The sequence below is a fragment of the Primulina tabacum genome, chromosome 5, assembly GCF_025594145.1.
Source record: "Primulina tabacum isolate GXHZ01 chromosome 5, ASM2559414v2, whole genome shotgun sequence".
NCBI lineage: Eukaryota > Viridiplantae > Streptophyta > Magnoliopsida > Lamiales > Gesneriaceae > Primulina > Primulina tabacum.
In genome coordinates this window covers 37,508,431-37,529,557 of record NC_134554.1, presented here as the reverse complement: position 1 = coordinate 37,529,557, position 21,127 = coordinate 37,508,431, and the positions used below count along the sequence as shown (strand labels likewise).

At 36.1% G+C, this 21,127-nt stretch overlaps 3 protein-coding genes across 7 annotated transcripts; 2 read left to right on the top strand and 1 right to left on the bottom strand.

Annotated features, from left to right (window-relative positions):
• The first annotated feature begins 186 nt into the window (after positions 1 to 186).
• Positions 187 to 2,900, top strand: LOC142547570 (zinc finger CCCH domain-containing protein 42). Of its 2 annotated transcripts, XR_012820697.1 has the most exons (5): positions 187 to 365; positions 453 to 562; positions 717 to 904; positions 1,792 to 2,314; positions 2,837 to 2,900. XR_012820697.1 is itself a non-coding variant. In XM_075655933.1 (4 exons), exons 1-4 carry the CDS (start codon positions 193 to 195, stop codon positions 2,257 to 2,259), a joined length of 939 nt encoding a protein of 312 aa, XP_075512048.1. In that variant the 5' UTR covers positions 187 to 192; the 3' UTR covers positions 2,260 to 2,471. The 2 variants fall into 2 exon arrangements, 1 of the variants encoding a protein (XP_075512048.1); XM_075655933.1 differs by lacking the exon at positions 2,837 to 2,900 and having other exon boundaries at positions 1,792 to 2,471.
• Positions 2,901 to 3,301: 401 nt separating this feature from the next.
• Positions 3,302 to 9,508, top strand: LOC142547569 (geranylgeranyl transferase type-2 subunit beta 1-like). Of its 4 annotated transcripts, none has more exons than XM_075655929.1 (10): positions 3,302 to 3,481; positions 4,318 to 4,403; positions 5,372 to 5,522; positions 6,317 to 6,433; positions 7,176 to 7,242; positions 7,364 to 7,512; positions 8,396 to 8,529; positions 8,632 to 8,730; positions 8,830 to 8,905; positions 9,192 to 9,508. In XM_075655929.1, the coding sequence occupies exons 2-10, from the start codon at positions 4,350 to 4,352 to the stop codon at positions 9,284 to 9,286; spliced, it is 942 nt and encodes a 313-aa protein (XP_075512044.1). In that variant the 5' UTR covers positions 3,302 to 3,481; positions 4,318 to 4,349; the 3' UTR covers positions 9,287 to 9,508. The 4 variants fall into 4 exon arrangements, with proteins under 4 accessions (XP_075512044.1, XP_075512045.1, XP_075512046.1 ...); XM_075655930.1 differs by having other exon boundaries at positions 3,302 to 3,498; XM_075655931.1 differs by lacking the exon at positions 3,302 to 3,481 and having other exon boundaries at positions 4,149 to 4,381.
• Positions 9,509 to 10,600: 1,092 nt separating this feature from the next.
• On the bottom strand, positions 10,601 to 20,605 carry LOC142547571 (importin beta-like SAD2). Its single transcript, XM_075655934.1, has 22 exons — positions 20,308 to 20,605; positions 19,918 to 20,053; positions 19,579 to 19,666; positions 19,168 to 19,320; positions 18,656 to 18,818; positions 18,097 to 18,281; positions 17,815 to 17,988; positions 17,081 to 17,226; positions 16,849 to 16,972; positions 16,585 to 16,765; positions 16,060 to 16,219; positions 15,924 to 15,965; positions 15,720 to 15,838; positions 15,439 to 15,637; positions 14,861 to 14,992; positions 13,499 to 13,602; positions 13,220 to 13,399; positions 12,600 to 12,739; positions 12,362 to 12,501; positions 12,070 to 12,230; positions 11,520 to 11,646; positions 10,601 to 11,423 (listed from the first exon to the last, which is right to left on the bottom strand). The coding sequence occupies exons 1-22, from the start codon at positions 20,395 to 20,397 to the stop codon at positions 11,254 to 11,256; spliced, it is 3,114 nt and encodes a 1,037-aa protein (XP_075512049.1). The 5' UTR covers positions 20,398 to 20,605; the 3' UTR covers positions 10,601 to 11,253.
• Between the last annotated feature and the right edge of the window lie 522 nt (positions 20,606 to 21,127).

Sequence of the window (21,127 nt, the reverse complement as noted above, 5' to 3'; positions counted from 1 at the left end):
ACCAATTAAAGTTTTCTTTTTTTCTTTTTCAAACTCATACCAGTTAAAATTAGCTTCTGTAGTTGTGAATGAAATCTTTTAGTTTCTGCCTTGGATTGGTTGTCTGATTTTTTTAAAAAAAATATATAGCAAGATTCTAATTACATATATACGTATATATATATTGTTTAGTTTTTTAGGGAAATATCTTCAATGAACCCTTTGACATTGGTGAAACGAATTCAGAACATCAACCAGAAAGAAGCAACTCTTGGCATCTCGGAAGGGGCCTCTTGGCATGCTAAATATAAAGACTCTGCTTATGTTTATGTTGGCGGCCTCCCATTTGATCTAACTGAAGGGGATCTCCTTGCTGTCTTTGCACAGTGTGTTCACTTCTTGCTCTTTATCTTAAAATATTTCTTCACAATTGCTGCCAAGAAACGGTTTACATAGTTAATCTGATAATTTAGGTACGGGGAAATTGTTGATGTTAACTTAGTCAGGGACAAAGGCACTGGAAAATCCAAAGGGTTTGCTTTTATTGCCTATGAGGATCAAAGAAGTACAAATCTTGCTGTAGGTCTGTTCCTTTGCTGAATAAATCTATTTTAATATTAGGAATAACATCTGAGTACAAATCTTGTTGTAGGTCCGTTCCTTTGCTGAATAAATCTATTTTAATATTAGGATTAACATATTTTTCAACCTCTTATTGATTTTTTGGTCACTTGTAGATAATCTAAATGCAGCTCAAATTTTGGGTCGAACAGTGAGAGTTGATCATGTGACTAAATACAAAAAACTCGAGGAAGAGGATGAGGAAACCAGGCAGCAGAAGCGGGAGGAACGAGGTGTATGCCGTGCTTTTCAGAAAGGAGAATGCAAGTACGGAGATAGCTGTAAATTTTCTCATGATGAGCATGTGAGTTTGAAGAATTTCTCGAATATCTGAATATCTGATTTGCTTTCTATGTTCATGCCCTGGAATTTTTTAAAAAAAGCTGCTTCAGTTTTTTTTTTTTCGTTTTTTCCGTGCTCTCTCTTTTTAATTGAATGCATTTTATTATGTTTATTCCTCCACTGATTTATAACATTTTTTATGATTCTCGTGACGGGAAATATTAACTGATTTTTTTAATGTAAGTATTCACTGATTGAATACACCAACAGGCCATAATTTAATCTTTTTTACTTGCTGAATGTTGATATTGTTGTTGTTATATTTCTAGAAAGGGATTTAACTTACATTTTTACTAAGTCTTAACACTCAGATAACTAAGGGCATATGTTGGATTTTATTGATTCAACACATGAATAAACAAGCTGATTGCATTTTTTATATTCCTAGAAAGCTTGTCTCAGTTAGTCAGTTGCTGGAGAGTTCTATATGTTTGCCACCGTGCATCTTTTACATATTTATATTTGGGTAGTTTTATATTTTTCTTCTCATCTGTGAGTTGATGCACACCTCTTGCTGTTTGATTGGTTATTTTGTATCGTATTGTTATGTTTACTTGCCTAAAGTCGAGGGCAGATCCCAGCAGTCTCCCGTTTCTCCTCCAAAATATCAGGTCATCCACCACTAGATTCTTGGTTGGCCTCTGACTGAAAGCATTGTGCCTTTTCATTTAGGACTTCCAAGTGTTTTATCGAGTTGGATATTTTCTTTCTTTCTTTTTCTTTTTTTTATTCATCGGTAGATGGATATTTTATTGCTATGGTCTGCCATGATATCTGATGCATTTTAAAGTTGCACTGGGTTCAGAGTCATTATCTTTTAATAACTCCCTTTTTATTTAAATAATTCAGCGAGCTGCAAATACAGGCTGGGGTGCTGAGGAGGATAGACATTCAAAACGGGGCCACGATAAGTTTGAGGGTTCGGGAAAGGGTGATAGATCCGCCCCTCGGGGAGAAGGGCACAGAAGTAACAAAGATTTGCCGAACTCTCGACCAAAAAGCCATGATACAGACCGAGAAATGTCTTACAAAGGCACTGGAACAAATGCAAAGGATTTCGGAAGAAGATATGTGGATGAACGGAGAGAGAATGAAACAAGACAGAAGAATGAACACCGTAACCTAAATATTGATAGAAGGCAGATGTCCAGGGACGAACACAATGATAGGAATGATAAGAGATCGAAGAAATATGAGTCTGAATCCCATCGCAGAGAAGAGCACAATGGCATGGAACGGGACAAAAGGTCAATTGGTGATAGAGATGTAACTCGCTATCGTCATAGGAGGGATGAGGAGGAACCTAGATCTCGTTGATGAAGAGAACTCGTTCTGGAATTATGGGTTCAGTTTCTAGCGTCCTGGATTTCATGTTCTAGGACTGGTTTTTCTCTTAAATTTGTACTTCACTCGGAACATAGATATCTTAAAGTTTGTCTCGAATCTTGTGTCAGTTCGTGATATTCCTATATATTCCTATTTTACATTTTTGTGTAAATAGTAACAGAAATCTCCATTTAAGAGCTATATTTCTTCGTTCGAATTGATTGATGGATTGCATGAAGATCCTCTGCTGGACCAGTATGAGACAACAACATACATAATTGCTAATTGATGCCTTCGAAAGTTTCTATTCTTATTACGGGTTGATTCACAATTTTTTATGCACTGAGATCAAAACCTCCCAGAAGCCACACAATCATGTCGATTGACGAATTTTAAGACTTGATTCGACATCGAAAGATAATGATACACAAACACATCATAAATCTCACACACATTTCCCCTCCTATCATAACCACTGGAGGGGATTCTAAGGAACATGCCTCAAGCTGACCACAGTGCTTCTAAAAATGGTATCACTGCATGACAAAGTGACATTTATACCTGCTAGTTACTAGCATCTTCCGACAGAGAATTATTTCGTCGTAAAATGTATTACAAAAACCTCTACTCGTTTAAGAATTTGTGGGGAGTTCCCCACATTGTATGCCACTTTTTTTTCAGAAAAAAATGTGGCACAAGGTGGGACGATAATGACCGGATAGTCAACCCGACCAGTGGACGGGAGCGGCTCATTATTCATGCAGCAGCAATAGCTGCTTCTGTAACGTGACCTATAAAAATCGAATCATGGAAATGGAATCAAGAAAAGCAATCGAAAAATAATTGAGAAACATAAAAAAAAAAAATAGTGTTACAAATATCTGATTTAAGAACATATTTATATATTTATAATTTTTGTAAATTGGATCATTGGCTAAATCACATATCATACCAAAATTAATACATTAAAATAATTTAATTTTTTTGGGCCACCTGCCACTGTATGCGCACACACACACTTATCAATCTTTGTTGTAGAACTACAAATTCTCAGATCACCGTTCCCTCCCAAAACCCTCGACATCTGCACACTATTCTTACACGCATCTCCGTCGGGTCGCCCGTGTTGCTGCCATCGTAACTGTTACATAGCCGCTTCCATTGAACACTGACCTCTGACCATCCTCTCCTCTACAGTTCAGTCACCAAACGGGCAAGAAATTTTATGTGGTTCTGTTCTTTTTCATCATTGTTTTGATTTTCTTTGTTTGATTACTGGGCTTATAAACCCTGATCTTGTTGATTTAATTAATGTTCAATTTCGATCATTGGTTGTTGGGTTTTTTCTTTTGCCAATTAAAGTAGGATTCTTGGTAGGAAACTCAAGGATTTACTATTGATAACAAATCGATGATGAGGGACGGTTTCATGGATCTTGATCTGAACCAACAGTTGCCGGAATCACCATTGTGGTCGTCCTTAAATGAACCGGAAACTTGTAATAACGGAATAGGCCATATAATTCGTTTTCTGGAGGCTGTGACCGGTCGTGCCATTCAACGGCGCCGGCATGAGCAGCAACCAGGCGATCATGATACCCGAACAGATCAGATACCCACTACTCGATTTGTGTGAAAGAATTTAACCAATTGGGATTTAGATATTGACACTGCTTCTGCTTTCTTAATTCCAATCTTCCATTTGTTTATACATATAATATCCGTTTATCGAAATACAAGCAGCTTCTAGCGATAAAGAAGAAAATAAATGATAACAAGTTCATTTCTTTGCATTGTTTGGGCATTTTATCGTTCGAGTAGTTAATTGTTATGGAGGAAAATGTGTCAGTTTCTGGGTATGTTTTCTGTGGTTTTATATACGAATTTTTTTATTTGAACTATATATTTGGCTTCTAAGCATATATATAGTTTTATCATGTACCATAAAATTTATCTTCAAATAAGAAGATAGGACACTGCTGCTTGTTGCTTGACTTCTAAAGATTTTCTCTTTTTATTTTTTTAAAATGTTAGTTTGATGTGTTTTTAGGTGAAAAGATTGATTATTTCATTCAGTAACAGATGGGAGAGCTTAACATTGAAAACCATGCTAGGTACATTTTATCAGTTGAAAAGGTATGCCTTATTTTCAATATCTTATGAACGACATGCTTAATGTCTGAATATTATTGTGATATTAAAATTGCTGATGGTACCCTGTGTTTTGTTTTATAAAATATATGGTTCTTATTAGCTTTCTGAAGAGTATATCATGAAAGTCTGCTGTTATATTATTACAATGTATACCAATTTCTAACATAATTTTTTTGAAGTTTCCAATTTTATTTTGGTCATGCTTACTGATTTGCAAGATAGCAAGCTATTAGGCACTGTTGAGCCTTTTTTAAAACCACTTCTGCCTAGGTGGAGGACCGGTCAGGGACAAACTGTTGTTCATACAAAGAGTAGTTGATGGGGACAACTTTGAAAATACCTAGACCCTGATATAAGCCTCTCCCATTTCTCATTCAATCTTTTGTGAAGAATTTAGAACAGAGTACATTAAATCTAAGCATTCTTAGTTGTTTCTGAATGAAGCGGATCAAAATATGGAAGAAGCTTTAGGGATTGGTAACCGGTGAAATTCGTGTGGCTGTCAGCCAGAAACTTGTTCCTAAAGAAAGATGCAAATTTTGAGCTTCAAAACATCGACATACGGTACAAGGAAGATTGTAAAAGTGATAAGCATATTGGAAGATTCCTTGCATGCCCAGTTTCCGTATAATTGAGCTTTGATTAAGCTTGAGCTCCACGTGTAAAATCTGATGTTGAGCTTGAACTTGGCTGGTATTATATGCAGCCTTAATCAGGGTATTTACTCAAAGTTATTTAACAGTGTTTGAGGGTAAAGATATTACTTTTGTAAATGGTTTGTAGGTTTACATAGGTTAAGCTTTTGTCTTTATGCTGTTAACCGTTTACTAGACATTAGTCTTTAATTAGTTTCTTGTTTCGGGAAATAAATTGCATTTAAGAACACAATACTCATCATTATGTTGTGATATTTACTGTTGTTTTGATTGTCTGGCACCCATTATCACCAGAAAAAGGATAGCTTTGAGTCCGTGGTAATGGAGCACCTAAGACTAAATGGTGCTTATTGGGGATTGGCCGCTCTTGATATAATGGGGAAGTTGGATGCAGTTGATCAAGATGAGGTTGTATCATGGATTAGGCAGTGCCAAGATGAATCTGGTTAGTGATACAGCATTATGTCATACCGCTATAAGTGTAATTTTGTTTTACGAACAGGTAGAGACAAGTCAAATAAGTTCAGCAGGGAAACTTTTTTTTTTAGATATTGATGTTCTTTATACCTCCTTAGATATGATTATTATCCTAAAATGATGCTCGTCAATCACATATAAACACATGGATGCATATCGGTTTGAACGGCCATGCATAAGATCATCTAACTATCTGGACTCAAAACTGGATGTCATGCTAAAGGACAGGCAGAGTGCATAACAACATGCTCAACATGTCTTAGATACATACATAATGTACATATTCTAAAATGATGCTCATCAATCACATATAAACACATATGGATGCATCTCGATTTGAACAGTCATATATAAGATCATCTAACGATCTGGAACTCAAGATTGGATGTCGTACTATAGGACATAAAGAGGGACTTCAGAATCAAGCCCCCATTTTGAAAGTCTCAACATCCACAAGCGATTCAAAAACATGTTGAGCTGCCATATGGTAAGACACTCAGTATGTCCATTAGGATGGCATCCAGTTTTGAGTTCCAGGTTGTTAGATCTTATGTATGTATGTAAGACATGTTGAGCATGTGGCTATGCACTCTCTGTAAACACATATCGATGCATATGCATATTTTTTTAAAACAGGTAGAGACAAGTAAAATAAGTTCAGTGGGGAAATTGTTTTATTTTTAAAAAACTTTGGCTGCTCTTTCTTCCTCCTTATATATGATTATCAATTTAAGGGCTCGTAATGTTTGTAGTTCTATGCAGGGGGGTTTGGTGGTAACATTGGACATGACCCTCATATATTGTACACCCTAAGTGCTATTCAGGTTTTGGCTCTATTTGACAAGATAGATGTTCTTGACACAGAGAAGGTCTCCAAATGTATCCTTCACATCTGAGCTTTCGGTTTTACAATATTTCTTGAGGACTACCTCGTTGATGGCTACCTTTCTTTTGCTAATTCCCGTTATGATTAACACACATGATAGCTGTTATCTTTTTGAAGAATGTGGGAGGCACCCTCTTGGTGCTCATTACATGAAATCTTAAACTTTCATTAATAAAGATGATTCTTAAGGTTGAGTATTGGCTTTATAAGTAAAACAATGTTCTCACTTCTCTGTAAGAACCCTACTCACCTTTATCTGCTAATGATTATTTTTTCAAAAGATATCGTCCTCACAAATGCACAGATAACTTGCATTTGATAGTAATACAACTGATCTTTGTCAGTTATATGGCTTTATTAATTGCAGGATCTGGGCTTGGGTTGAAAATATGGTTTGCTGCACTTTGTGTTATAGATAGTTGACATATACCATAAATAATTGTGCCAGTTATGATGTTGCCTCATATGTCAAACATGTTTGCTTAGTGCTACTGTTTGCATTTTGCATATTGTCTGAGCATTATGAACTCTTGTTAATGCCAATTAATATCTCACACTTCATCGATGTATCAATACTGCGACTCAAAAGCCAGGAGAGGGCGTTACAAATTTGCAAGCTTTGAGTGTGTTTTGCTGTTGTTCTGAGTGTCAAGTTCTGCCTTTTATTCTTAATATAATTTAAACACAAGAACAGAATCAATTAGTTCAGAGTATGGACTTACATTTGTAAGGTAGATATCGCTGGCCTACAAAATGGGGATGGATCCTTTTCTGGAGACATGTGGGGAGAAGTTGATACAAGGTATACCTTTTCTTTCTACCTATACACTTCTAAGTTGTGTGATATGATAATTAGGTTTACGTTTGGTGTTGATACATTATATACACGATGGAATACAAAAACAAGCTAACATTTTCTTTAGGTTTTCGTATATTGCTCTATGTTCTCTCGCATTATTACATCGACTGGACAAAATCAATGTGGAAGCAGCTGTAAAGTACATTGTAAGTTGCAAGAATTTGGATGGTGGATTCGGATGCACACCTGGAGCGGAATCCCATGCAGGGCAAAGTATGTTCATGTCTTGAGTGGTTACATTTACATGTGATCAGTTCTAGTTGTTAAGTAAATATATGCATATTTGGGCCATTTTCAGTTTTTACCTCATGACTTTGGAATATGTGTGCTTAGGACTTCATTTGAATTAACCGAGTAAGTTGATAGCTTACTTTAAAAGCATTTTACCGGTCACAATTATCCTAATAAAATGGAAAAGTAAATGAAATAGTGATTTTGATTATCCAAGTGCTAAATCCAATCTTTAATGGAATGCAAAGTTATTTTTCCCTGTATTTCGTGGTGCACCAAGCTCCGCTCCCTGACATAGCTGATAAGGTAACTTCTTCAAAACTCTCTGGCGAGCACTTAATCGTACCATTATAGCCTTTACAAATCGACTGCCTCCAATGGGCGACTCAGCTCATCTATAGTTATTTACGTTTTTGGCCTGAAGTCGTATACTCGTATTTCAATTGTTTGGATAGAATTTTTGTGATGGCTTGACCAGATGATAAAGGTTTAGTTATGGTGTTTTACAAAATTCTTTACTGAAAATTCATGTTAATTAACCCATAAAGTATTTGTTAAGCTAAGATTTCTATTCATTTGAAATGACACCGAGCGAGGCTGTTCATAACAATTGTTTGTACCAGACAGTTGTGGAGCCTTAGTTGTCATATCAGCTGTTTGTCACAAATTGGTAGAACCTAACTTCCTATTTGATTGGAGAGAAAAGAACTGAGAAGTCATCTTCCTATTCAAGTGTTTGGCTAAAAACAAGTAACTAGAATATGACGGTGTTTCACTTTTCTTTTGTGTGGCTTAGTCGAGAAAAACGGGAGAGGGGTGATAGTGTGATAGTTGTTTTGTGTCATGCCATTGAATGCAATTGCAGTTTTCTGTTGCGTGGGAGCTCTTGCAATTACTGGTGCTCTACATCATATTGACAAAGACCTGCTTGGATGGTGGTTGTGTGAGAGACAAGTAATTTCTGGAGGTCTAAATGGGCGTCCTGAGAAGCTTCCTGATGTGAGTTACCGTTTCCATTTTGTATTCTTAATCTTAGTTGAGGACTACTACATTAAGAAAAAAGGATTTTTTCAATTTTTTTTACCCTAATTCTCAACCCAGGTCTGCTATTCATGGTGGGTCCTTTCTAGCTTAATCATGATTGATAGAGTTCACTGGATTGATAAGAAAAAGCTTGTCCAGTTCATCTTGGACTGTCAGGTTTGTTTTGATTCTGACAAAGCAGTTCCAATTTAAAATTTCTTTTGATAGGATCATACTGGTAAGGATTTTCAATTGCCTTTGCCTTTTATTATATAGGATAAAGAGAACGGAGGAATTTCAGATAGGCCAGATGATGCTGTCGACATCTTCCATACCTACTTTGGGGTTGCTGGTAAGACTTGCATCATTTTACCCTTCAATGTAATGCACATAAACTGATGAGAACTCTGGTTAAAGTCTTGATTTGTCTCTGGACTCAACTTCCGAAGAGGTTTACAATGTATTTCAAATATTTCTTCTAAAAACCTTGCATTTTTTAACATGGCCCGAGTTTTAAATTTGATGGTTCTCGTTTGTAAGAAGTTTTACATAATTTAACTTCTAGATGAAACTCCGTGAACACAAACGTGGCATCCTTTTCACATTCTTGAACATTTCATGTATGGTGACTGCTGCAGGTCTCTCACTTCTTGAATACCCAGGATTGAAACCTATAGATCCTGCTTATGCATTGCCTGTCGATGTCGTCAACAGAATTTTCCTTCACAGATAAACGAAGCAAATGCTTCATTTTCTTATTTGCCATTTTACTGGATTCACTGAATTTCAGACATATATTGTGATATGGTAATAAATTAATACCTTTTTATTATTATTAACTTTTTTTATTGTACTCGGAAATCTACAAGGTGCTAGAATTTGTGGAAAATATAGTTAGTGTCAATCAAATAACAATGTTGTATCTATATTTAAAAAAAAACTTTTAGTTGGCATAGACGTCATGTAAGCTGTAAAAACCATGTATCTGGTGGACAAAGGCTGCATTTGTTGAGGTTGATCGCGACTCTAACATCGGCGATTTAATTCATGAACCGATGGTTCCTGTTTTTGATAAACTGTGGAATTGGAATCAAACTACTAACTAGTTAAGAGAGGTTTGTTTTATGATGATTTTGATTTGGTTATGGTTTAAACAGATGTGGTTGAGATTGTTCTTTTGAATTTGTAACTATCCAGGAAAAAAAACACCGATGTTTCAATTTGTTAGTTAACCAATCTATTTAGATTCGATCATATAATAGTAATATTTTTTTATAGAAGTTAAATTTTATTTACATAAATAAAGTAGTTCTAATATATAAATTAAGTTGTCTATACATACTTCCGAGTTCGAAACCTAAAAATTTAGTTTGATATGGTTTCGGTTTTAAATGTCGGCAATCAAGGTTCCTCAAACTTGGAGAGACGATTACAAATTTGGTGTACAGTTGTTCCAGAGGAATCATGTTCGGGTCTTTGGTTTCCCTTAACTTTAAGCATCGAAGGAGCTCTAGAAAGAAAACTCTTGGGACTCTCAGGTTGCAAGATTATCTAATGGGAAACACGATGAAAGTGAACTCCTTGTCTATAACCTACACCTGCCTGCTCATTGGGTCATTGGCCTCAAGTTAATCCGTCTTGCTTCTCCATCAACTTCTTTACCTATTCCATAACGGACAGGATGCATCATTTATATTATTCTTACATGGGAATTAAAAGTTCATATATGCAAGTTTGAGATTATGTCATAACCATTAAGCGTATAATATCTTATATTATCCATAAAAATATTATATTGCAAGTGTTTATGAAGAAAATGTTCATTCATTTTAGCAAGTTGCACCTAACTTTTTTTGCTATTGTTTCAACCACAGTGATGGGGTCTTTATCGCGGTCTCAACGTTAAGAAACATGAAATACATAACAAAATCTAGTCAATATGGATCACAGGTACGCAATACATTCATCATTCAATCGAGGCAATAATGGTCTTCCCCTACAAGAAGCAAAAATATCAAGTTTGGGTAGTAGCAGGAAAAAACACGAGTACCACAAAAATTAAAATCGGAACTCTTTCCCAGCAAAAAAGAATACAACCAGTTTTACAGCCCGAGGAAGATTCCAATTCTACGCACAGAGATCAAAACATCCCAAAATTTGGACCGACCAATGTGTAGAACATATGTAGACACAACACAACCATGCCCAAAGACAAATTTCAGGACATGAGTCCGAACCAAAAGAATTCAAAATACAACCACCAATTATTTATCCAGACGACGCACATACACACCTCATGATTCGTCTACACCCCACTTTTATACCAAACGGAGGGGCTTATAATTAACATTCCTCAAGTTGACACGGCACTTCATAAAAATGGTACAACTAGACATCCGCAAAGGATTTACAATCTAGTACCTAGTATCTTCTCATAGAGAAGGGCTAAATTCACCTATTGGGGTATTATGAGAACTCACTCAAAAATGTTGACGGGAACCCGAGTTCCCTACATTGTATGGCCACCTTGGTTTTCAAGAAATTTGGCATAAGGCGGAACCATAATGACTGCACAAACAATCTGACACTACCAAAGACCTGAAGCGGCTCCTGGTTTATCATAACCATTATTGGACTAACCAAAAGAATCAGGTGGAACTTGACCTTAATCAAATCAACAACCATCAAGAAAACAAAATATTAAGAAGAAGCAGCAGCAGTTGCTTCTGCCGCCTTAGCCAATTTTTCTTTTTCAATTTCCATTTTTCTCTGTTCAGCATGCTGGGCAATACCATTTGCTAGTGCCTGATAATGGAAATCGAGCGTCTGTGTGAGGCTCTGCAACCTTAACGGATCAGAAGCTTGCAAAACTACACAATTAAATAAAACAGGGATAAGAAAACCATGAAAAAATATATAACAAGACATCATCCAGGCTAGAACGAGACAAAAGGCTAGAGATTCACCTTTGATAGTGTCCACAAAGAAAACAAAAGGGTCAACATCATCAATAGGTGATTGCAACTCCTCATCATCACTGAAATCGTCATCTGAATCTTCATCATCGGATTCAGTAGTACGGAAAGCCTTGGCCTGTATTCCAAAGAGACGGGCCATAAATATATAATTTAAAAATATGCATCAGAAAAAATAATAGATACCGCGTATCTAAAATATAACACAAGGAATTTATAATGATGTTCAAAGATGATCTTCAGTACATATCTAGCCTCCCTCATAGATGAAGGCTGAACATGTTGCTGTCTTGTGCCAGGGAAAATATAAGTGCATGAAGAAGCCAAGGTTATTACAATTTTAAAATCAAAGAGAACAAAAACCCAATCAAATTTAAGTAATGTAGCCAGATTGAAGTCAAACAAAAAGAATTTTGAAGTAGCTTTCAAGTTCTTCACAAAAAAGAAAAATGAAGGGATTATCATGCCACTGCTTTATTTACAGATCCCATTGTGAAAATTCTTCACAGCTAATTTTTAAGCTTCAAAAATTGATACCCACCCGAGCAGCCAATTTTTGTAGTTTCAAGCTGTCAGCTTCATCTGCATCCTCTGCATCAACCCCCATCTCCTTGTCAGACTCATCACCATCATCATCATCGGTTTGAAAATTTTTCATATCATCATCGTCATCACCCTCTTCCTCTTCCTCCTTTGCAGCCTCTGCCCACAAAATTTAAACATTCATATACCATACATAAAAGATGTAAATGAATCACTTATGTCCTAAACTTGTTTCAATATTTCTTGTGAAATAACATAAATATGAGCTGTAAAGAAGAATAAACCCACACCTGCAACTTGATCTTTGTAGGCCACCAGCAGGTCAAGAGTAGACTTGAAAACACGATCCAGGGCTTCTCCGGGTAACCGATCTGCAGGAAGTGGGATCAATGAAGTCAAGCCCAGACAGCATACTTTTTTGTCTTGCTCCCTGCAAACATAGAAAGGATATAATCCCAAATGGATATTTCTTTCCAGTAAAGGAAAATGATTATGGCAAGGAATCAAGGAGTGGAAATAATCCCAAACCTTTTAAAATTAGCACGTGCTCCACTCTTTTTAGTTTGTTGTAGCATCTGGAACCATAGGTTGAAAACTTCTGTTGCAACATTAAGCTTTTGCAGTATGTTGAGTGCCAAAGATGGGTTATAGTATAGAGCATCAGCAACCTAACAAATATCATCAAACTCGCGTGTCTTAGCCCCAATTTTTATATTTGAACATAGGAAAATCCATCAATGCATCAGGCTGTTGAATAAATGCACGAAGCCATAAAGTAATAACGACAAGTCTTCGATTCCCTTCCCTCATATGCAACACATAATTATCCAAAAATTTATTCCATTCTTGGTCAGAGATGAAAAAAGCCAGGTAACAAATAGTGCATCACTCAATTCAGAGTTGAGATGACTTCTCATCACCATAATATATAAACATTGCCAAAAAAAATTGCAAATAAAAAAATGATTTTGCGTATTAATAGCAAATATTCAATTCTGGTCAGTGGCACATGTGAAAATGAAACACACTCAAGAAACAATTTTCAAGTGAATGTCGAAAGGTGATTGTAGTCCATTAGGCTGACTACCATGGCAGAGCAGAATATATGGAAAGGGGCTTTGGCGCATAAAAATAATAATTTTCCTTACCACTAAAATCAAGAGGGATTTCAAGCTAGGTCTCTCTGTACGACGTAGACGCTCTATAGTGATTCTCAAATAAGGCTCAACCCAATGATCTACATGTCCCCTGCAGTTCTGGAATACCACCTGAATAAGCTTCGGTGCTGGATCAATATCACCATCTTCAAGGTTTTTATCAGCCATAACCTGCAGGATCATTAACACAAAACACATAACTAGATGGTACTAGTTTCCTAGCTCAATTTCAGTTCAGAGACTGAATTTAATAATAATAAATTCACTAACAGATGAAATCATGTTCCAAAGGCTTTGCTGGTAATCTGGTTCCTTGCATGTGAGGAAATGCACAGTACTTCTCGATATATAGTTGTCTAAAGGCACCAAGATGTCTGAGCAAATCAACAAGAACCACAGTATTACAGAAGTTTACAGAAGCTGATACAAGAAGTCAGTAGTAGTCATAAGGCCAAAGAAAAACTAACACTTAATGGTTTAGTCTCTTTTTACTTATTTGAAAACAATACTGGAAATAAAAATAATACAAAATTGCAACTAATTCAACAGAAAGTCCTATCAAACCACGGATAATAGCAAGCTCAAAAAGCACACAGATCTTGAAGATAACAAAGCAGTATACGAAACATCCCCCAAACACAATAGGCCAATAAAACTGTTGAAGTTGGACTGCCAAAATCTCTCATAGCTTGTCAGTGAGTGCCAGGGCAAAATGCTTTTAACTCTGAAAATTAGCCAGTAACGACGTACAAAATTGTTTGGCAATGAGACCTTACACATAATTAAAATGCAAGACAAATACAACCATCAGAATTCAGAATTTAGCAACGCTGAAAAACACCAATATCATTAATGCACCCTTTGAAGACCACATGCAAACATCATAGCACCACCCACAAGTGTTGGTAATAATGGTTCTAGTGGTTGTGGTAACAATGGTAGAAGGGATACTTCTCATCTAAGCACCAGCTGTTGAAAAGAACAGAAAAACATTCAACTAGAAAGCTACAAATAATGCAAGGACCAATCAGCTCAAGCACCGTTTGGTGTGATGGAAGGGAATTAGCTAATCACACACCTTTGTTTCCAACATCTGATTAAACTTTACATATGATTAGAGTTATATATCATTAAGTTATCAGTATATCATCCATCATTTATCATCTCATCTCACGAGCCACCAAATGGTTATAAATCATTATGTTATCAATGATGAGGGATACAAACAAATTACTTACAATTTTCAAAAACCAAGGTGCTGAATAAAATCACTACAGTTCTCAGAAGTTAATTTGGCAGAGTTTAACAATACAGGTGAAGAAACTAAAACCTCAAAAACTATCACAGAGGAATAGTCAAGAAAGCTAATGGCATTAGAAATTTAAGCACGTACCATGGAATGTTATTGTGGCCATATCGGATTGGAGTGTCATCAATTAAATTAAATATTAAATAAGTTCCAAATAGTCTAAATATAAACCATCAGCAAAATGTCAAAGAAGCACAAGGAAGTAGTAAAACGCAAAAATGTCAAAGAAGCATGAGGAAGAAGCAAAAATAAAACAAGGAATCAAACGGCATCATACTGATGAGAACAGATTTTCCAGACAAAACAAAACAGCAGCAGCGTACTTGGGAAAAAGTCAATGGCCCAATCAGCCAGAGTTTCCATCATTAATGGCCATAGACTCCACATCTCTAGGGAGATCGTGGGTGAGAAAAAAGTCATGTATGAGACTATCTCCAAAACTTCCTCAAAGACCTCTGCACAAATGCATATAATCATAAGAACAAAAACATAACAGAAGTACTAAAGCTTTTGTGGAGATATAATTCTTTCCCGTTAACAATTTTTGACATATTTTAAGCTAGCAGGTTCCTTAGACCAAGTCACTAGCCATCACTCCAAGCAATTTGACTTTGAGGAATCAAGATTACATCAATAAAAACTCGACAGATAAATTATGGAAATGTGGATGGTAAAAAAATATATTTAAGTTGATCAAAGTGGTTTAACTAGTGATGCATTGTAAGTTGATCAACGTGGTTAAACTAACAAAAAATTAGGATTTAGATCAAAACAATTGGAGAATTTTTGCAATACAATTATCCAAAGAATCAAAAAATATTAAGCATCTGTGAGACGGAAGAAATGACAAGTCAGATGAGTATGCAAACTGATAAACGATTAAACATGTTCAGATCCCGACCTTGTCCATCAGTAGTCAGCATCCTGCGCATTATCGGGAGTAAAGTTGGTTCGATGTGAACAAATAGATTAGGAAGCCTGCTAATTGACTCAAGAATTGTGCTTATGGCACGCAAGCAACCAACAGCAGCCAAAGCACCGGGATCATCACCTTCATCATTTGCTTCAGCGGCACTCATGCACTTCCAAAATGCAGCAGCCTAAAAATCAAAAGTAGGTAATTTGAAAGACATATTATAAAATCTCAACTCAAGATTACAAATATGTGTAGAATAGTCTTACCAGATTCTGGCATAATCCAAGAGCATAAGGAGACATCTCTTCTCCAAACTTGTCCACTATTGTCTCTAGAGTAAACACCAAATCTTCACTCTCGACCTCATTCATAAGTTTAAAGAATTCTGAAAAAATGGACTCAGAATTGAGATAAGACCTTTGAAAAGCTGCAGCTTCAAGAAAATAAATGCGGACAGGGTCTTAAAATACCATCAAGTAATTGTGGAAGAATTGGTCTAATCTCGTCCAAGTCTGAACATTAAAAATTGCCCGAGTTAATGAATATCAATCATTGAAGGTAAATTCAAAACAGATAAAAACAAAGACAATGCCCAGAAAACAGAACCTTGGCAAGCTTCCACATATGACCGCAATGCAAAAACAGAATCAACACGAACAGGAAGTTCTGGGTCGCGCATTCCAGCAACAATGCTGTGCAATGCTCTACTGAAGTTATTTGGATCAGAGAAATTGATATGTGCATATTGTCCTGCAACCCATGCTGCCTAAAATCCAATGCATATCAACAAGAATAAAACAAGAGCAGAAGCTCAAAACATAAGAGTGGTGGCAACAAATGGACTTAAACTAATGTGAAGGATCGGATCATAATAGTATGATAAGATCGACAAATCTTCTCAGCACGGATAAGATCATAAGAGCCATGTAATGTCAGACCTTATAACATGATAACTGTATTATGGTAATTATTTGACACAGGTAAATTAATGAAAACAAACTTTCCATATCTACGTTTTGATAACTACCACATGGATAAAATGATGCAACTATAACCTTATAACATATCACCAAGGATGGGAATGAGAGTCAAAAGAAGGAAATAACTGTAATACAAGTTAAGAGACCCTACCTTGGCTCTAAGATGTCCGACAGAACTGCTGAACTCGGGAAATACATGCTGTACAAGCATCCGCTCCAGCTCAGATTTGTAAGGTTCAGTTTGCTTCAGTTTATCACATAAAGCTCCAATGGCAAGAAGGGCTCCATCTTTTTGCCTATACGGCTTATATTCCACAGCTGCTTCATCATATCTAGGTTGAGAAAAGTGAAACGATTATAGTCAATATATTCTTATAGGATGGGATAAATGTGTGTAGAACAGCGTCACGTATACCTGGTAAAAATCTGTACAATAAATGATATGAACTTATGAAGGTTCTCCTTTCCACGTTTTCGGACCAACTCGCTCACAAAATCCATAGCAGCAGTTCTGGGACTGTATAAATCTTCGATTATGTCTGCAGAAGCATGGGAAATTTTTTTATTATAAATATAGCTAATTAATGCATCCTTAGCTCTTCAAAAAAGAATAACAAATTGCATAGATGACAAGATATCTAACACACCATATCCCTTCCTCACATACTCAGACGGGTCTTCATCCCAGAGTATTTGATCATTGTCATTGAAGCACATCAGCGGAAAGATGATCTCAAACAGAACAATATCGAGTCTTGGTTGCAGCTGACTATACATATTACTTTTTGAAATACTGCATGGTGGATAAAACATGAATTAAAAACAGGGGTACTGGATAACATTAGCCACAACCATCCTTCTAAAAACAGATATCACATGTTTACACTGAACGGGTTCCAATGAGAGTAAAATTCAATTGCCATCAATATTCACACTATAGTCATCAGTTGCACGAAAGCTGTATATTCAGTTCTTGTCAGTACTGGAAACATTCCCCACCCAGAAATCACACAAATATCATGACAAAAGAAGGTCAAAAATGAACTGCACTTCAGGTTGTTCATAACCAACTTCTTGAGTTAACTCATATTATAAATACTTTGGCCACAGGGTGATGTCATTGTAAAAGTGCTTGTGTCCAGGCACTCAATGATGTATCATAATGCCAAACACCAAATAGAGCATTTCCAAATTCAGATAAGGGACCTTAGAAGAGTTTATTTTCCTTTAAAAGAGATATTAAGGAAAAAACTAAGTCCTGGACCTCATGGTTGGTCATCCCTTGTAAAAATAGGTGGCCAACAGGAAGGTTTTTGGCAAAAAAAATTAAGGAAAAAAATCAGTATTTGGATATATATTTATCGAAATCCACGATACAAACCTATTGCTTAGGTATTGCAAAATAAGGTTGATTACTCTGTCAGGCAAATAGCCACCAACACGGATCACATTCAACAAATTTAGATGGCATTCCAAAATTTTCCCCGCATAATTCTTCTGGAACATCTGGGCAAAAGCTTTATTATCTGGGTTCTGAAGTTTTAGGTCTCCAAATCTAAGACAAAGAAAGAGAAAAGATATAACTGATTCTGCTCTAGGCAATCAATCCGAAATCACAATCCACGGGATTAGGCTGGAATTAAGCACTTGATTGTGAACCTACCGAGTGAAAAGGCGGTTTAATATGTGGACAGTCCACTTCTTCACTTCCCACCATCCCCATGACTTTCTCAGCTCGGGATCAACAGGTTGGCCTTCTACAGGCACCGGCCTCTCTAGTATGTTTAAGAAAAGAACCATCCAGGGATTAAATAGATTGGGATCAGACAACTGCTTTGGAATCTCCAACTGAAAGATGTGTAACAACAGTATGAGATAAAATATAAAATAAAGGTCCTGCAGAGTAAATAAAGCCAGAAATATAATTTTAGCTCGCAGCAAGAGATTGAGAAATTTTCATTACAACTTGAGTTTAAAACCAAACAGATGGAGTTTAAGCAATACACTTTATAAGATAAACCAGAAAATCGGATAAAATCTGCCAGACTGCAGAACCCTTTCTCATGCAAAGCAGGATCTTTCCACCAAATGTTTGAGAAAAGCGGCATCATATAAAAAAATTCAAGCACCTCTAGGTCAAAATACACCTTCCCTAATCCAGTAACGTGTAAATATAAAAGCCACCTGTGACCCATTTGAATATTTAAGAAACACACACTTACATATATAGATGACCAGAATGTTTTGCAAATCAGCTTGATCAAATCTGCTACTTCAACAGAAGGGTTTGCAATCTCAACGAGCTGTTTAAATATGTATAGCAGATGAGGAAATGTTTCCTCAACAATGTCATGAACTGGTACTCTCTCCTCATCTGATTTAAATCTGATAATGATAAACAGTCAGGAAATGAGATATGAATCAAATAATAACACTTTCGCTATTGAATATCTATTAATTGGAGAATTGGCAGTTGAAGAAAGAGGATTTCACAGGAGAACAACTACATCGCACTGAAACAGACAGTGGTATAAACTACAAAGAAACATAAGATTAACAGAGATATATTTCTACTCGTAAAAAGATTGTACAAAGAAACATAAGATTAACAGAGATATATTTTTACTCGTAAAAAAATATAGGAAACAACACAGACAGTAGAAGCTCCTGATAATTCAACTCCAACATACATGTATTGTAGAAAATTTGAAAATAGCTAGCTTTACGAACTCACTCGTATTTTCTGGAAATAATTCTAAGGACAAACAAAGCTCCATAAATTTGTTGGTCCTGCTGCAAATTATGCTTCACCCAATTGAGAAGGTTTGGCCATTGCTCTGGGTAGTCTGCATGTATAATCGTTTTCAAGCATTCTCCTAGCTGTGATCTGTTTATATAGAGATATAACAATGGTCGGAAAACTAAACCACTGACCAGATAAACCATTCAAAAACAACCAGGTAGCTGAGATGATTGCCAACAATAAAATTGCATTGTGGGGTTTTAGAAGATAAATATTTAGAAAACATGATGTCATCCCAGACTAGACTGAAAAGCAGATAATTCATTTTAAACAGTAGTGGTTAACAAAGAGGATAATTTGTCCAGTAGGTTAAATAAGAGATTAGAAATTATTAATTAATACCTCAAAAGCTGGGGAACTTGGGTGACAAAATTGAGAATATTCTGCCTGATAACGTCCTTGTCACCCGGCAAAATTTTTGACTGTTCACCTATCACCACAGAACATGGGTCCAAGCAGGTTTTAATCAGACTGCGCTGAATGCAGAATCACCACAGAATGTTTACAGAACCTATGCTTATAAATATTGAGAAAAATGGTCCTGCTAGTTCTAGGATTCACAAAGGGGAGAATGAATTTATGAGTTATGACAACTAGGAAACAAAAAACGCGTATCTGATATATACTTCCAAAGGTAAAATAAAACGTTCAAGTACTTCTATTGAGACAAAAAAAAATTACCAGGATCATGAGGCGCCCAGTTCTTGGCCACGAAATTCTTGAAATGAATGCTGGCCACCTGTCTGACAGCCATATCGCAATTCCCGTCTATTATGATCTGCAACACCCTCACTAAATGCTGAGGCGCATACTGAAACTGCAAAACAATAGATTGACACCACAATTACGCTTGCTGCTCAAAATCTTTCCTCCACATCTTTAAACTTTGACACGTGTAATCAGAATAAATAAAGGATACACGCAAACAACTTTCACTGCAAAACTACACCAATCATGAACTCCATAAAGTTCGTCTCATTCTAGATTCATCTCATTATCCACAAGCTTCTCACGGGGCACAGAAACAAACATAGCAAAAAATCTTCGGCAAAAAAACTATTCGGTGTTCACCTGATTGAGACTTTCTTCCGCAGCCTTGCGTTCAATCGGATAGGGGCTCAACGCACCTTGCAAGATCACACACAGGCTCTGAAGATCCATTGCCCGTATCCTTTTTCAGCTCCCGATATGTATATAGTCACACAAAATATCGTCAAAGTAGGGAATCTAACACAATTAAATTAACTCCAAACCCTAGAAGAGGAGAATTTCCGAGGAATTGATTCTCTTTCTAGGGTTTAGAGAGAGGAATTGGTGGAAGAAGTGGCGGGGAGAGAGAGAGACAGAGAGAGAGAGAGAGCGAGACTCTGCTGCTGTGCTGCTATAAATAATTAGGGTTTAAGTGAGGGGTTGTTTAACCAAACACTATTTATATATGATATGCCACCCAAATATTACCCAATTTATTATATCTTTAATGGTATTAAATATTAATTCATATATTCTTTTATAAGAAAATAATCAAAGTAAATTTAACAAGTAAAACACTTTCAAAAATAAAGCACATTTGACCTTTGTACTAAAAATCTAAATTATATTTATCTTTGTTTACCGTAGGTTTTACGTTGCATTTTTAAAATATATAGTTTTATTGTTTTAAATATTACATTATTTTACAGGCGAGGTTTTTTTGTTTTTATTTTTACAACTGATGTGAATACAAACTCTTCACTCGCAGAGTCCCCGTCGTTTACTGTTGGAATCATGGTTCTTAATAATATTGATAATTATATGACTTACTATCAAAGATATTTGAGGGTTTTTTTGCATATATGGGTTTAATGTTGATTTATACTGCGATTTTAAAACACAGGTTTCAAATGTGGGTGCT

Excerpts from the sequence above, each read along its gene's own strand:
- LOC142547570 (XM_075655933.1), top strand. The coding sequence starts at position 193 with ATGAACCCTTTGACATTGGTGAAACGAATTCAGAACATCAACCAGAAA. Across the intron at positions 563-716 it reads AAGTACAAATCTTGCTGTAG|ATAATCTAAATGCAGCTCAA; the intron begins GTCTGTTCCTTT and ends GGTCACTTGTAG. Across the intron at positions 905-1,791 it reads AATTTTCTCATGATGAGCAT|CGAGCTGCAAATACAGGCTG; the intron begins GTGAGTTTGAAG and ends TAAATAATTCAG.
- LOC142547569 (XM_075655929.1), top strand. The coding sequence starts at position 4,350 with ATGGGAGAGCTTAACATTGAAAACCATGCTAGGTACATTTTATCAGTT. Across the intron at positions 6,434-7,175 it reads CACAGAGAAGGTCTCCAAAT|ATATCGCTGGCCTACAAAAT; the intron begins GTATCCTTCACA and ends TTTGTAAGGTAG. Across the intron at positions 8,731-8,829 it reads AGTTCATCTTGGACTGTCAG|GATAAAGAGAACGGAGGAAT; the intron begins GTTTGTTTTGAT and ends TTTATTATATAG.
- LOC142547571 (XM_075655934.1), bottom strand. The coding sequence starts at position 20,397 with ATGGATCTTCAGAGCCTGTGTGTGATCTTGCAAGGTGCGTTGAGCCCC. Across the intron at positions 20,054-20,307 it reads CGGAAGAAAGTCTCAATCAG|TTTCAGTATGCGCCTCAGCA; the intron begins GTGAACACCGAA and ends ATTGTTTTGCAG. Across the intron at positions 16,766-16,848 it reads ATTGTACAGATTTTTACCAG|ATATGATGAAGCAGCTGTGG; the intron begins GTATACGTGACG and ends TTCTCAACCTAG.